The sequence below is a fragment of the Pyrus communis genome, chromosome 1 (assembly GCF_963583255.1).
Source record: "Pyrus communis chromosome 1, drPyrComm1.1, whole genome shotgun sequence".
Taxonomy (NCBI): domain Eukaryota; kingdom Viridiplantae; phylum Streptophyta; class Magnoliopsida; order Rosales; family Rosaceae; genus Pyrus; species Pyrus communis.
In genome coordinates, this window is record NC_084803.1 from 40,719,478 (window position 1) to 40,731,294 (window position 11,817).

Sequence of the window (11,817 nt, forward strand, 5' to 3'; positions counted from 1 at the left end):
ACACACATTCCCCTACAATTCTACAAACACATCTCTCTCAATCTCTCTTCCTCTACCGCCGGGCCCCTTTAACCTTGTCAGATAAAATAGACCACAACATATCTTTCTAATCAAGATAGAATCTACAATATAATTAGATTCTACTTGACATAATTTAGACGTCATATAAAGAATGTGTACTATCTGGCATTTCTCTATTAACTGGATGTCAAATAAAAAAATAAAGAAGTTTCTTGAAAAAACATATATAAAATAAATTTTTAACAACTTGTATTTTAATATTTTTTTTAATTATCCATTTTTCTTATCTCACACTAATGTCGATAAATTTTTCATCCAAAATAACCATGCTCAAGTCACATTACTTGCATTTATGGTTTATTACGGACCTTTTCAACTCCCTACAACCCTTTTCTCAAGTTGTTTTGGGGCAAAATTTATTAGGCTTTCTCGTTAAAGTTGAGAGACACAACAAAAGCTTGAGACAAAAGATCGATAGATGATGTCATAAATCATCATGACTTAATTGAACACTTTTACTATCCTAAATGACACTTAAATGACGTACTTTTTGCTTACATGAACAACAGATTGATGCCAAACGACAAAATTCATTTCTATATATATCTAGAAGGGTATAATTTTCATTAAGAAATATTCTTATTTGTTCATATAAAATTTGTTAATACATTTGTTATTCATGATTATTGCAAGCAAAAAAAAAAAAAAAAAAACCATCCAAGTGCAGTCGGAAAAATAAAATTAATATTTAAACTTAAGAGGGGCCAAAAGTGTAGGAACTCATAACTCAATGGTAGTAAAATATCAAATTATAAAATTTAAGGACCAAAATATTACTGACCCTAAATACATGGGTGCAAAGTGAAACTGTTTAATATTTTAGGAGTCCGTTGAGCAAAGAGAGAAAAAGTGCCAAATCTAACATTTCACGGTACAACAACAACAACAATGCCTTGTCTCATTAAGTGGGTCGGCCGTATGTGAATCTCATTTGACTTTCTCACTTTCCATTTGGTGTCCCTCACATATTCTGATTCCTAGCGTTAGTGAATCACACGTTGGTGGTTAGAGAAAAGTTGAAATGCTTATGCAAGTTCTCTGGCTTTTGGATGTGTAGACTGCCGTGACTAAGTCATCAGCTGGTTTTTTTTTTTTTTTGGAAAAAGAATAAATAAATAAAGATAAAGAGTCCACAATACAATTAGATTCCACTTGAAATGGTTGAGACGTGATTTACAAAATGTAAACAGTATCTATCTTTCTAATAAAGATAGAATCCACATTGTAATTTGATTCTACTTGAGATAATTTAGACGTTATATTCAGAATGTGTACTATCTAATATTTCTCTATTAAGTGGGCGTCAAATAAAAAAGGAAAGAAGTTTCTTGAAAATACATATATAAAATAAAATTTTAAGCAACTTGTATTTTAATTTTTTTTAAATTATCCATTTTTCTTATCTCACGCTAATGTCGATAAATTTTTCATCCAAAATAACCATGCACAAGTCACATTACTTGCGTTTATGGTTTATTACGGACCTTTTCAACTCCCTACAACCCTTTTCACAAGTAGTTTTGGGGCAAAATTTATTAGGCTTTCTCGTTAAAGTTTAGAGGCACAACAAACGCTCGAGACAAAAGATTGATATATGATGTCATAAATTGACACTTTCACAATTTGCAAGTGCATATCTAGCTATTTAGCCCTTTTCTCTTAAAAATCGACACTTCTGCTATCCTACATGACACTTCAAGGGACGTACTTTTTGCTTAAATGAACACCGGATTGATGTCACACAACAAAATTCATTTCTATATATATCTACAAGGGTATAATTTTCATTACGAAAAATTAATAATTGTTCGTATAAAAATAAACCAACAGAGTGCTAAGTCGTAAAAGTAAAATTAATGTTTAAACTTCAGAGAGGCCAAAAGTGTAGGAACTCATAACTCAATGGCAGTAAAATGAGAAATTATAAAAGTCAAGGACCAAAACGTTACTGACCCTAAATAGATGGGTGCAAAGTGAAACCCTTCAATATTTTAAGACTCCGTAGAGCAAAGAGAAAGAAAGCGAGTGTCACATCTAACATTTGGTCACAGTACTACACACCATTGTGCTTGGTTTTGCATCAAAGTCTTCCGTTAGCACCAAGAGGGGAAAATACTCGACTCAACCTTGTACATAACACGCTTTTTGCCTCTTTCATTGATTAGAAGTGTATTCAAAAGGCTGAGGTGGGTGAGGTTCCTCATCAACAGCCATGGTCGATGCAGAATCCTGCTGTCCGGTTGCTGATACACCACCAGCTGCAGATGCTGTAGAAGACGGAGTGTCGGTAAGTGAAAGCACCTCGGGCTCAGTAGGTCGCAGGTCTTTCAAGAGAACAAATCCCGAAGGTGCTAACTTAATTGGCACGTATCTACTTTCTTCCAGAAATTTGACATATTTCTCCTGAGAAGGAACCACCCTAGCAGGGTTCGTTAATATCTCAAAAGAAGGCTCAGGCTCTGATTTCTTTTCCGCTTGGCCATCAACCTGGCAAAAGGATGGATCAGAAACTAAAAGACTGTAAAGTACATTGTTCTAATCATAGTTCCTTTTTCTTCCAATAGTAACCACGGTTTGTGTGTACTGTGTATAGATAAACAACTTGATGATTATGGAATATAAACCGAGCAACTTTCGGAAGAAACATAAACCGTAAACATTGAACTTTCTGAAATTGCATAAGAGGAAGGGGTGAGACAGGACTTACCTGCATTGAATCCCCACCCTTCTCACTTGATTTTCCTTTCTCAGTATTTGCTCTGGAAGATGAAGCCTCCACCCCGGATAATTTTCCAGCATTTGCCTTCTGGTCTGCTTCTTTCTTGGCCTTAGCTTTGCTGGCCTTTGCTGACGTTGACAATACAGCAGTGGGGAGTTTTACAGCCGATGTGGCAGTTGGCACAGTGGTCGGTTTAGGATATTCAAACAGCGAAGGTTTTGCATGTGACATGAACTCAAACTTCGGCACTTTCAGGTCAGAGTTCAGTCCTATCAAAGCTGTTGGTGAGAATGCCAAGCTTATGAAATAAATGAGGGGATACCAATACCAATACTGGCTGAAAACAGCAAGGCCGACAACTGCGGTGACCTTATCATGTTTTGTCTTAGAAAGTAATCTTATGGTCACGTTCCTTCCACCAGCATCGAGAATTCCAGAGGCCAAGATTGCTCCCATTTTGCTCATGGTGTCCTCATGCTTATCAAGAATAATTTTCTCCAATTGCCGCCTATAGTTAAAAAACAGAACCAAAAATAAAACAAGTTAACTTGATTTTCTAAATTTCAGACATCATTGGAAGTAAATGATAACTATATTTTATCTATATATGACTCCATGCTGTGGGACTCAACCAATGTTACGGTCCAATGTTCTGAACAGTCCATTTTCTAGGTCTCCATCAAAAGTATCATCGCGCAATGATTTCAATGTTTATCACAACAATTCATCTATTTATTTGATCACAGTTAGATAACTTAATGACTTTCAATTTGGCCGACTTTTGGTAAAGATGATGTTGGATGGAAACCTAAAAAGTAAATGGTTCTAATCATTAGACCGCATTGTGGCTGGATCCCACAACGTTATCCCTAGAAATTGCTCATAAAAGGAATCCCTCATATGAAGCCACCCCTATGGATAGACATATACATAAATATACAATCAGTCTTTCCAAGGATTAAATGGTTAACAACTTCCAATTCAGATAAACTTTTGCCATAGAGATCTTTGAATGGGTACTCAATAGAAAGATGGTTCAGAATACTGAACTATAATGAAGGGTAAGCCCCACAAGCGATCCCCCTTTTTCTGCAAAGCTAAATCCCTCCTTCAAAGCTCCCGATGTGTGTGCTTGTTTGGTATATGTATACACGGTAGAAAGGGACAGTAACCCACTTAAAAATTATCCATAAAATTGCAAAATTCAGCAAAATCGGAAACCATTTCACCATTTCATTATCATTGTGAGCATTGCAGCACATTATGGTTGCTATTTATTTTGTCTAGATAGATCCTAATGATTTTCAAATTGGTTAGTTTTTCCTATGGTTGATCCTTGAAAAGAAAACCTAAGAAATACAGTTAAGATCATTGGCTTGCACGAGATGTGTGTTTAGAGAGAGAGAGAGAGAGAGTGAGAGTTGGAAAAATACAATAACGGTACCTGAAAACTCCTACACGAGAATCACTGGCTTCACTTATCTGGACCATGACCATAGCCATTGCAATGAGAGCACCTTGGCGCACAAAATCAACAACATCTGAAGTTAGAGGCTCTAGCAAAGATATGGCCTCACTCAAGCCAGTACCAGCACAGGAAATGCCTACTGCAAGAGCAGCACCATAACGAACATGCGGGTTGTAAGACTCAGATAGCAGGGAGACAATTCTCGGCGTCTGCAGTTTGTGCAATTTTGGAGATACAAAGGCATCATAAGCAAACAAAAAATAAAATAAAATAGGGCAGCAGCATCAAATTGATTTGGACAGAGCATAGCAATGGACAAATAAGAAAGTACCAACCTGCTCTGGCTCAGAGTACAACACAAACCCAAGTGCTAGAACAGCAGTCCTCCTAACATCATCACTCACATCAGACACAGCAAAATGCAGCAGCTGACGAATGGCTTTGTTGTTTGCTGTCCCACTGTAGGCCAATGCCAAAGCATACATACCACCATAACGTAGTATAGGATCTTGATCCCTTGTCATCTGCTCAATTAGCGTGTCTGCTTCTTCTTCTCTTCCATATACTGTCAAGGCAATTCCCAATGCTAACCCCCTGTAACACATTATACAGTTAGCAAAGACCTTAAGCGTATTATACCTACCACAGATCACAAATTATCATGCTTTGCTCGATAAAATAGTATAGTATAAGTAAAAGAATGCCGAGAGGCAACAATAAAAAGATAAAGCAATTCTCTATACCTGATGATCTTTTCATGTTGTGTCTCATGTGCATAAACAAGCATCTCTAAAAAGATAAAGCAATTCTCTATACCTGATGATCTTTTCATGTTGTGTCTCATGTGCATAAACAAGCATCTCACTAGCCTTCTCACTTGCAGTTCCAACCATAAGCAAACCTATACTAATCCCAGCAGCTTCACCCGCAACAGCACTGTCAGTATACAGCACATTTTTAATGTCATCATAGATCTCTTCGTCAGCAGTTCCTAAAGCTGATAAGCCAAGACCTAAGCATGCACCATGTTGAATAACCTGCGTCAATAGATCTCCCATTAGAAAAATTTGGCAAATACCAAATATGCACAAAAAGGTATCATCACTGATTTACAGAGTACACACCTCTACATTGGTATTACGTAGGCTATCACGGAGGAATTCTTTGATGCCCCCGCCATGGTTGGCATGAATAAGACCCAAAGCATACAGAGCACCGCCTTCTGAGTACGGACTGCCGCCGCCACCACCAGCACCACCCTGAGGCAAGTAAGGTGCCATCAGAGATCTTCCTTGCTGCAAGTGGCCTCTGTGAATAACACCTAACCCTGCTGTCGCACTGAATTTTGCCCAATTTGTGGCTCTGCTCAACCAGTCCTGACAATTTAAATTGTTGTTGTCAATATTGATAACAAAGAAATATGCCAACGGAGACAGTGGTCAAATGAAAAACTTAAGAGATGTGCTTTACCAGATTCTCCCTAAGAAATGTGTCCACAGTCGTTCCAGCATGCATAATTGCATTAGCATAAATAGTTGCACTATGGCATACACTATTTCTCATCTCAACAGACTGCTTTATTGTCTTCAGAATAAGAAGATCAGACCTATATGCAAATTTCAAAACACTCAAAACACTTTTCCACCACTCAATTCAGAAGAAACAGAAGTTCTGATGATTGCATTAAAAAACAATAGGGAAGAAAACAGAAGCCTCACTTGTTATGACTGTACAAAAATTGTAGAGTCAACTGTATTGACATCTCGCCAGACAAAATTCCTTTAATTTTTGTTAGCCTCTCAGAATAGATCACTTCTTTTGGATCTTCAAGCACGCTCACATTAGAAGTAGAACCTCCATCTGTCATTTGAACATCCTCAGGAGCAGAACTTTCATTTGTTGCAGCTTCACTGGCTTCTGGCTGCGCAGCTTCTGATGGCTGAGGCTTGGGAGGTGAGAGGCGATTTCTCACACTTAAGAGAAAAGCTTGGTGTTCATTCTCTATGAGATCAAAGGCTACTTGATATGCCAAGAGCGCATCGTCCTTGTTTTCAGAACGCAAAAGCTTTTCCAATATGCTTGCAACACCTTCAGGTTCATCTAAGAACATGAGACACTGACAAATGCTTAAGTAATCTGGAGAAGGCAGTTTCTGATACACATTTACCAGAAGACGAAGTACCTGTCACACAGAATCAAAGCAGAAAAAAAAGTCTCACACCCCAGAATAACACTTGTAAATGCATGACTTGATTCAAATAACCAACATCTGTAAATGCATGACTTGATTCAAATAATCAACTCAGCAGAAAGCATTGAGGGGTAAAGGATTGGGTGCTTCTCTCTATTAAAGGATTATAGAACAAATCAACGAATCATATTTTTACCACTAAACTATAGCCACTACAATCTAATTAATGTATATAAACGAACCTTTTGTCAAACAAGAAAATTGGCCATAATGAAGAGATAGGATCATCAGATAATCATGAAAATTAGAGCGTTAACATGTTGTATCAGAGACCCCAATGAGATTAGGAAAAGAAATAGAATCCTTTGAATTTATATAACTAAATAACAAGTGTTTCTTGCCAGAGGTTTTTGACCTAGATGTCTCGACATCACTACTCAAGCTATAACATGCATGTATTGTGCAAGACTACAGAGTCCCTTCTCTCAAAGTGTGAGAAATTATCAAACATGACACTTGAGGAAGCATAATAAAGAAAATGAGACACCAACAGGCCACAAAAAAAAAAAAGACAACAGACAATTTCCTATCAAATCATCTGAAAGCCTTTGGTTTTGGTTCCAAACCAGTTAAATCCCCATCTTTCTCTAACATCAAGATTTAACTTCAGAGCATGTAACCTGGCATACAGAGGAAAGAAGAAAGAAGAGAACACCTCTAAGATTTATAACCTAGCTTTCCTACATAAGAACCATGTAATTCGTCCCATCTTGCATGTGTACCCATCAAAACACCTCCAACTGAGTGTTGGAACACATTTCCCAATACCTTGGCAAAAAGTAACCCAACATTCATATATCAACAAAGAACGTCCAAAAAGGAATTAAAATTTGTCTTCCAGGTGTACTACGACATTGTTTGTAATTACCAAATAAGGCTTTTCTTTCACTCAAAACTCTAGTCCTCAATATCTACAGGAACATCCAGAACACCATCATCAGAACCGCTAGAGCTCTAAATGATTTTCTCCTATTTTAATTAACTCCACGTTATTTAAACGTAATATTATATGAATACAAAATTATTATGGAACAGAAATCTAAACTACATCATGAACGTGCAAACACATGTTAAAGCTATGCAATGTACTGTACTATCCATGCACACCTTTGTTATACATGTATCATACATCTTTTCTTTAAACACTGCATTACTGTACTATCCATGCACACCTTTGTTATACATGTATCATACATCTTTTCTTTAAACACTGCATTTCTGTGAACTTCTCAAGAGAATAAAAAATACATAAACTTTTAAAGAGAACAATATAATAAGACACAAGCCGCTTGGCAATTAGCTTTTTTATAACTTAATTTTTATTTGAACAAAAAAGTTTAAACTTATAATTTGTGTAATTTAAAAGAATTAGACAAATATAAAAGAATTCAAAAAAGTCAGTAACCACCCACAATGTGTGGAGTGTGTAACTTATTTTAAAATTTTAATTCAAAATTTTTTCAATTCAAAATGTTATATGATTACTATTTTGTCCTTGATAATTAAATTCTCATTTTGTAAATGCCTGATGGCAACTTTTGGTATTATGAATATTTCACCAAATTACCCTTCTCCCGTTATACATAGAGATGATACTTTCCAGTTTAAACAAATCTTCCATGTTATAGACATATAGCCTCAAGAATCAACAAAAGGTAAATGCTTCTACTATCCTTATATCAACGTGTTTAACAAAATGTTAGCCAAAAAAGGAGATATGAAGTCACACATTTTCATGTTATCAAAAGAATCAAATGTATTTAAAAGTTACAAGCCAACAAGGTATCATCTTACCTCACATCTATATTCTCTAAGATTAACAAAGGAATGAGAGACATTTATGCAATATGACAAAGTTCCATGCACATTATCACTTTTTGTGATTGCTTCCTCAAGTATATCCAATCTTCGGCATTCAATTGCAATCCCCATAGCCTGGTGATACTTTCCATCCATGATACACCTAAAGGGGAAAACAAGTAAGAAAACCAAAGGTACTGAAGTACTGTATTTAAAGACACTAGAGGCCTGCATACTTATTCAGCATTCTCTCTACAATTGCCTCCAATCTAGGATCCACATTTGCTGCTTCAGTACTTGATTCTGCTGCCTTAGACTTAAGACTGGCATATTCGTCTATAGCTTTAGCTGAGGAGGAGCAAACAACCAAATATGTCATGTAAATAAATTGTGGTTGTGTATCCTCAAAATTCCATACAAATCCACTTCTAACAATACTAAATTGGAGATGATGTTCTACTAGATCACAAAGCAAAGTTGATTATCTAGTTTGAGATATCTTCAACCTGCTTGCATTGTCCTTTCACAGTTTTCTAACCCTCAAAGTACATCGTAAATTCTACTTATCACAGTCTTCGCTTACAAAGTGAAGTCAGTTTTAATACCTTAGAGTACCATACTTACAAAAATATGCTTACCTAGAAGAGTATGGACATAATCAGAATCCTCTGACACGTCAAATAACGCACTAGCTCCAAGGGCATAGGAGAGTGAATCATTAAGTTCACCCAAATAATAGAAAACCTGGAGTGAGGAAAAAGATCATGCAAACAAAAGATTGAAGTAGTTAAGCTTACATTCCAGAATAAAATAGGAAATTTTGCACCCACAAATGAAAAAGAGACACACGAACTTCAAATTTAACCAGTCAGATTGCATGCAAATACTTAGTATTACGAATTCATTGATGTTTTTCAAGAATTTCTTGGTTGTTCGAAGGAAAAAAATGCAACTTTACAAAATTCGGCCTACAGGGCCCAGGTTGCCAATAGACTTTCCCAACCTTATTTGTGTGCAAAATTGCAACCAAATTGATTGATTGAAAAATCACCTTCGAACTGCCACACTAATTCCAAAAGGTAGGCTGCACAGTTTTTACCTTTGACACAAGCAACGCCGCCAGTTGTCTTTGATGTTGATCAAACTCTTCATCTTCATACAAACTTTCTCTGAGAAACAATAAGACATCTTTATAAGTATTTTGTTGGCTCATATATTATTATTCATGAACCTAGTCTGATTATTCCAAGAATATATCTCAATGCCTCCAAAAAAAATTCCAGGAACCATTGACTGATCAAGATTATGGAGGGAGAAAGAATCAAATAAGGAACACCCTGCCACTGCCAGGGGCACTGACTGGACACTGGCAACGAGGAGCAAGAAATATTCGTCCTCAGTTCCTCTTAAGTATCTGGAAAATCAAAGTTTTCAAAAATAACGCAGAAAAACTTAGTTGCATTTCTCCATGTTCGTTGTAATATCAATCCAAAGTCTAATTTCTCAACACTGCCTTAAAAGTACAATTCAACTGCCCAACGCCGAATTGAAGACAATGGAAACCCATTATCTGCTTCCATAGCCTACTCTGCCTAAACCATGATCTCAATTACTCCATCCTACACAACGCTCACTCTTCCACCAGCACCCACAAAACAATTGCAATCCAACACATAAATCCAATTCCGTTCTCATTAAAATAATCCTAATTTCATAACTGGCACTAAGAATTGAAACCCTTATCCCATTCGCACAAAATCGAAAACAAAACAAATTATTCGAGTTCACACGTCCTTCAACTACTCAATACTCCAAAATAAACACACACACAAAAATTCAAACAATTCTTCTCAGAACAAGCCAAAACACTAACCCTAAATCACAAGCATTCAGAAAAAAATTAAGAAAATAAATGTGTGTCAGAGAGAGAGAGAGAGAGAGACGGAGAGAGAGAGAGTACATGATGGGGACGCTGGTGGAGATCTCGGGCCAAAAGTTGTCGACCAAGTTGTTGAGGTTGGACAAAGCGTGGAGCTTGAGCAAAGGATGGGACTCGTTCAGCATCGCTAGTAGCCCACCGGCCGAGCTCACCAGAGTCGCCATAGCTACACCACCGTACACCGATTAACGCAATTTCCGATCGGGTTCCCTGCGATTCGCGTTTTGCCAGACGCAGATTCGAAACCAACACTCGAATAATAAAGATGCAGAGTGCGGGTTTACTTCTTTTTGTTTTTTTTTTGGTATGAAATTACTATCAACCCCCTGCATGACTTTTTGTTACATTTAAACCCTCAAATTGTTCAAGTAAAAAAGTAACACTGGCATGACAGAGAGGACGTTGTAGGAAGTAACTACTAGACGGATTGAAATTTTTCAAAAACTCGCAGTAGTCGAGAACATAAAGAATGATTTATGAATGTCATATCAAAATATAGATGGTTAGAATCATTGTAATGAAATATAACCTATAAAATGTGTGTAAAAAATATGTGTAAAAAACGTTTTCCGGATCATAATTTATATTCAAATACACAGTCAATGAAGATTAAATATCGACAACATATCAATAAAATATCGATAACATAGTGAATAAGGATTAACAAAATAACGATCAAATATTAATGATATAATTGTTGGTGCCATAATTCCTTCTGCATTTGTGGTAAACTCTGTGTCAGTTTAAGATTACTTTTGACAAGCTTCGAGTAGGCCTTCAGGCTATCTTAAATGAGTTTGTTTTAGGTTGCTTGCTTACGTTATAAGTAATTCAACTTTGTGATCGAAAGGATTGTGCCATAAAAGGGTTATATATATGTTAAGTTCTTTTTTATGCCTTGGTGACAAGGACTTTATATTTTCTTTATGTTAATGCCAACAACCAAAAACTGATTAGAACTCTATGTCAGTTTGCAATTTTTATGTAAAGAGAATGATAGAAAGCAAGACAAACAGATAGAAAAGTGAAAAACTGAATGTAAGGGCAATGTAAAAGCTTGTCAAATGTTAATCGAAAGAACAATAACTTGCACAAAATAATAACTTCAAAGTAAATGATAAATACAAATATCCGAGCGAAGTTTAAACTTATTCGGGCAAGATCAATTGCCAGTTGGCGCGAGTTCTTACAAGTACAAGATGTGTTTTGGGAAAATAATTTCAATACAAGAAATTGATACTACAAAGAAAGTAATAGAGCTATAAAAGTAAGAGTGTTTGAACTACAAAAAGGAATGTATGAAAAGTAGGCTGCAAAGCTTTCAAATTTTTTTGTGTTGAGTTGAGCTTGAGTGTCCTTGATCCATCTTCTTCTCTTATGTTGCCTTCTATAGAACCACATCTTTCTTCTAGAATAAACATTGCCCTGTCAGTTCATTTCCTCTGATTGAAACTACATAATTGCCATTGTAAAATACTTTTCTTCTATAAACTCGACTAATCAATCTTCCTTCCGTGTGGAAGAGGGTTTTTTGCAGCCCATAATTGCCACGTCATAAA

General features: G+C 36.3%; 1 protein-coding gene across 1 annotated transcript; it reads right to left on the reverse strand.

Annotated features, from left to right (window-relative positions):
- Positions 1 to 1,924: 1,924 nt before the first annotated feature.
- Positions 1,925 to 10,537, reverse strand: LOC137710671 (26S proteasome non-ATPase regulatory subunit 1 homolog A-like). Its single transcript, XM_068449766.1, has 13 exons — positions 10,280 to 10,537; positions 9,419 to 9,488; positions 8,958 to 9,063; positions 8,556 to 8,667; positions 8,314 to 8,482; positions 5,987 to 6,450; positions 5,739 to 5,874; positions 5,393 to 5,644; positions 5,085 to 5,305; positions 4,604 to 4,862; positions 4,245 to 4,477; positions 2,789 to 3,308; positions 1,925 to 2,568 (listed from the first exon to the last, which is right to left on the reverse strand). Exons 1-13 carry the CDS (start codon positions 10,420 to 10,422, stop codon positions 2,236 to 2,238), a joined length of 3,018 nt encoding a protein of 1,005 aa, XP_068305867.1. The 5' UTR covers positions 10,423 to 10,537; the 3' UTR covers positions 1,925 to 2,235.
- Positions 10,538 to 11,817: the final 1,280 nt, after the last annotated feature.

Excerpts from the sequence above, each read along its gene's own strand:
- LOC137710671 (XM_068449766.1), bottom strand. The coding sequence starts at position 10,422 with ATGGCGACTCTGGTGAGCTCGGCCGGTGGGCTACTAGCGATGCTGAAC. Across the intron at positions 8,483-8,555 it reads GTAGAGAGAATGCTGAATAA|GTGTATCATGGATGGAAAGT; the intron begins GTATGCAGGCCT and ends TTTCCCCTTTAG. Across the intron at positions 4,863-5,084 it reads CAACATGAAAAGATCATCAG|GGGGTTAGCATTGGGAATTG; the intron begins GTATAGAGAATT and ends AATGTGTTACAG.